This window comes from Solanum tuberosum, unplaced genomic scaffold (genome assembly GCF_000226075.1).
Source record: "Solanum tuberosum cultivar DM 1-3 516 R44 unplaced genomic scaffold, SolTub_3.0 scf00561, whole genome shotgun sequence".
NCBI classification, from domain to species: Eukaryota; Viridiplantae; Streptophyta; class Magnoliopsida; order Solanales; family Solanaceae; genus Solanum; species Solanum tuberosum.
In genome coordinates this window covers 90,364-95,018 of record NW_006239552.1, presented here as the reverse complement: position 1 = coordinate 95,018, position 4,655 = coordinate 90,364, and the positions used below count along the sequence as shown (strand labels likewise).

General features: G+C 29.8%; 1 protein-coding gene across 1 annotated transcript in view; it reads left to right on the top strand.

Annotated features, from left to right (window-relative positions):
- Positions 1 to 3,611: 3,611 nt before the first annotated feature.
- LOC102585701 (cyclin-D4-2-like) overlaps positions 3,612 to 4,655 on the top strand; it is a 4,407-nt gene continuing 3,363 nt past the window's right edge. Inside the window, exon 1 of the mRNA XM_006366369.1 lies at positions 3,612 to 3,884. Coding sequence (XP_006366431.1) covers positions 3,612 to 3,884 — 273 coding nt within the window. The remainder of the gene's footprint in view (positions 3,885 to 4,655) is intronic.

Below are 4,655 nucleotides of genomic sequence, written 5' to 3'. Positions count from 1 at the left end.
TTTGTTGGGTATGAATTGTACTGAGTTTCTTACCATAAATAGGTTTTCCTTTTAAGAAAAGGTTTAAGAGTGGCTAGTCCTTTTCTTGTAGGAAAAATGTTTAGGACTCTATAAATGGAGGTTTGTTCCTTTTAACTTAATTGATCAGCATTCACTAAGTAGTCCTAAGGGTTTGAGAATTTTGATTAGGGAGAGAATTTGTGGGACACAAGTGATATGTTAACCTACAATTAAGAAAAGTTGACAAAAATAAACAACCATCAATATTATTTTTTTTACATAACGTATAACATACAATTTTGATACATAGTAGTATATTTTTTTTTATATATGGCTAGAGAATATAATTATTTTTGTCAACCGATCAAATATATACCTCATAAGGGTTGGGGACCCAACATGTGCGTTAGGAATTTTTTTAAGCCCTTTACTATTTTTTATATATAATTTAAATTCATCGTTGACAGGCAATTCTTAATTAAGTTTAAAAATCAGTGATTGACAAAGCACCCTAGCTCTTAGAAACTTCCTTATTGCCTTGTGTCCATAACACCGGCCAATAATTTGCACCTAGGACTCTCCCTTTTTTTCTCGAACTAGTGTCACCATCAATTACTATTTAAATTTTGACCTCGTTTAAAAAACTTCTTAAAATATTTTGGGTATTTAGCGAGTTGGGGGAGCAGTATGTGAAGTCTCATCATATTTTGTACATATTTTGGGTATTTAGGAGTCATTTTATTGAAATTAGGTTATTTTCTCAGTTTTTCGCGTGTGTTAATCCATAAATATTTTGGTGATATAGCTTTTAGACGATTTTTTTTGCAAAATCTTTATGGAACCCTCTATAGGGAGTTGGGGTAGCAGAGCGTGAAACCTCACCTTTTTTGCACATATTTTTGGCATTTAGTAGCCATATTTACAGGAATTGAGCGATTTTCTCAATTTTTCGTGTGTTAGTCCATGAATATTTTGATGATATGGCTTCATGATGATTTTTTTGTAAAACCTTTATGGAACCCTCCACAGGGAGTTGGGGAAACAGTACGTGAAGCCTCATCATTTTTTGTACATATTTTGGGCATTTAGGAGACATTTTACAGGAATTAGGCGATTTTCTCAGTTTTTCATGTGTGTTAACCCATGAATATTTTGGTGATGTCTTCTGGACAATTTTTTTTTTGCAAACTTTTTACGGAACCCTCTGTAAAGAGTTGGGGTAGCAGGATGTGAAGCCTCGCCATCTTTTTGCACATATTTTTGGCATTTAGTAGCCATTTTACAGGAATTATGCGATTTTCTCAATTTTTCGTGTGTGTTATTCCACGAATGTTTTGGTGATGATTTTTTTTTTTTGCAAAACCTTGCAGAACCCTTTGTAGGGAGATGGGGAGCATTCCGTGAAGCCTCACTATTTATTACACGTATTTTGGGCATTCAAGAGCCATTTATAGAAATTAGGTGATTTCTCAGTTTTTTGTATTTGTTAGGTCATGAATATTTTTGTGATATGACTTACGGACGATTTTTTGCAAAATATCTACAGAATTCTCCATAGAGAATTGAGGGAGTAGAATGTGAAACCTCACCATTTTTTGCACATATTTGAGTATTAATAATTCTTTATCAAAGTGAAGGATAAATAACATACGTAAAAAAAAGAAGTTTAGGGATGATAGAATCCTTGCATAGTATAGGGTTGTATATAATATGAAAAAAATGAATTCTAAAGTAAAACTCTCGCATAATTTAAATTTGTAATTGACTAATTAATTAAAACGAAAGGTATATATTGCATCTTGAAATATATAGTGATTGGATAATGTGAAAAGGGAAGTGCTAGCTAGCTAGAAATTTGTGTCCCAAAAGCCTCTTTTAGAAATGTACAACATTTTATGCCTATGTTAAGTGGTAAACGAACATTTAGCATCCTAGTGGTTGTCAAGTATATTTTCAAGCCCGTTAAAAATAAAGGCATTTTAAAGTTAATACGTTGATGTCAGGTATTTTAAAGCCAAAAGGCCGATGAGAGGTATTTTAAAACTGAATTTGATAATTTAAGAATATTTTAGGCTTTTTTTCATACAAAATAAATTAATTTTAAAAATTTTGACCAAATAGACTATAAATAAATGAAAGGTTACTCAGGTGTAAGCATATATTTTTTTCCAGAGAACTAAAGAGTGCACCTTATGCCTTTTCCCTAGCAAATGAGTATACTACTTACTACTTAGCAGTATCAATGTGATAATTGCTCTTATTGAAAATCACCCAAATTTATTTGTTTAATTATAGTATTCTAAACTGTCTTAATCACCAAACTATCATTGATGAATACTAGGAAAAAAAACTGTATTTTTCATGATAAGTAGTTTCAATTAATTGTCATAATTTGATTTTGATTAAGAGTACTTTTGGATTGGTAAATATTTATTTGTATTTGTTGTTCACTTTAAATCGTGTAAATATACCAAGTTTTAGATTATTTTCTTTTCTAATTTCCCGAAGAAAGCACTTCTCTATCTCAAAATACTTGTCGTTTTAACTTTTAACTAAGTCATTTTTCATACCTTGCTGGATCATGTGATATATACAAATATGTATCCCTTAAATTTTCATGTTCATAAATTTATGTGAGGGCTCATGCTCATAAGTTTGTAGTTCTAGTATCATAATTTGCAATCATTATGTCATTGTTCATAATCAATAATAACATGTCATAGTGTTATAATATTTATATTCTTAAGTAGGTTTCATGGTTCAAAATCATAAGGTTCTTATCATGTTGTTTGCAATTTCATAGAAGTTTGTGAGAAGGAATTAACTAGCTGAAACATTACGGTTATACAATATCATATTATATTATTTTAATGAATATAATATTTGAATTGAACATATCATTTCTTATTATTACATATATAATGTTACATATTAATAATTTGAAATATAAACTTACAAGCAAAATAGAGTACGAGATAAAGCTATTATAAAAAGGTAGGATAAAATAATAAGATTATCAAATAATAAGTAAAAAAATGAGAAGAAGAAAAAAGTAACGATACAATTATCATATTAAATCGGTCATTATACAAAACTAGACTTTCAATAGTTATTCAACGCTGAATTTAATGATACGATACATTAAAATTTTAAATTACAAATTAACATAAATATTGTATTCAAACTAATAACTCAGCACATAACAATAATCATTTAAACAAGTTGTCAAAAAACGTGTAAATGAGAAATACGACAAATATTTTAAAGCTGCTAAGAAACGTGTAATTGAGAAACACGACAAATATATGAAACAGAAGAAGTGCCACCTCTCAATCTCTCTCCACCTGAAGTCCCTATAAAAGGGCACTATTACTCTTCACAGTCTTTCATTACATTCTTATTTATTTCCATTTTTTCCCTTTTATTTCTATTAAAAATTCATCATTTTGATTTGAAAATTTTCCCCTTTATACCATGAAATTTACATTCATTTCTCTTTATTTGCATTGTCTTTTTTAAACTAGAAGATTTTACTTACATTAAATACATTTATATTCATAAGGGGGCTTATTTTTTAGTATATAAAGATACAATCTTTTAAGGCATTTTCAATGGCACCAACTATGGATTTTGTAATTTCTGGCCTTTTTTGTGCTGAATATAACAAAAGCATGCTTGAAAATGTGTATGATGATATGCATACATTGTTTCATGGGGATCATCAAAACAATCAGCAAACTATTCCATTTCAGAGTGATGATTGTGTGGCTTTGATGATTAAAAAAGAATGTGAATATATGTGTTGTGATGATTATCTTGAAAAGTTGAAAAATGGGGAATTTGATTTGGGGGAAAGAGAGCAAATTCTTGATTGGATTTGCCAGGTTGGTTGGATATAATTTAGATTCTTGATGTGATTAGTGGAAATTTTCTTGATTAGTACTTGTTAATCAATTTAATGTTAAGTAGATTTCACTTTAAAGTTTGATGGATTGTGATTAGTTCGAGGCGGAACCTGGATTTTTAGTTTATGAATTTTAAATCACAAATCTTTTTTGTTTATGGAGTTTTGTCGAATCTGTTAACTTTAAGACTGGCTTCGCCCGTGCGAATAATGAATCAACTTTTCAAATTACCGGGTACTTCTATTGATATAGTCAGAGGTGGAACCTGAATTTTTATTTTATGAATTTTGAATCACAAATTATTTTTGTTGACTGAGTTTTGTTGAACTCGATAACTTAGGCTGGCTCCGTTCATGTGAATAGTGAATCAACTTTTTCGATTACAAGGTACTTTCATGGATATAATCATAGGCAGAATCTGAATTTTTATTTTATGAATTTTAAATCATAAATAATTTTTGTTTATTGAATTTTGTCGAACTCGATTAATTTTAGGTTGGTTCCATCTGTGTGAATAGTGAATCAACTTTTTCAATTACACGTTACTTTCATGGATAGGCAGAGTCAGAACTTTTTGTTTACTAGTACTGAATCACAAACATTTTCATTTATTGGTTCTTGCGAACTCATAACTTTAAGGCTAGCTCCGCCCTGTAAATAGTAGATCTAACTTTAAATTACAAGGTAACCTTATTTCTTGTTTCAAAAAGGGATGTTGTGTATTGTTGTGTGTGTGGTGGGGGGTAAAGG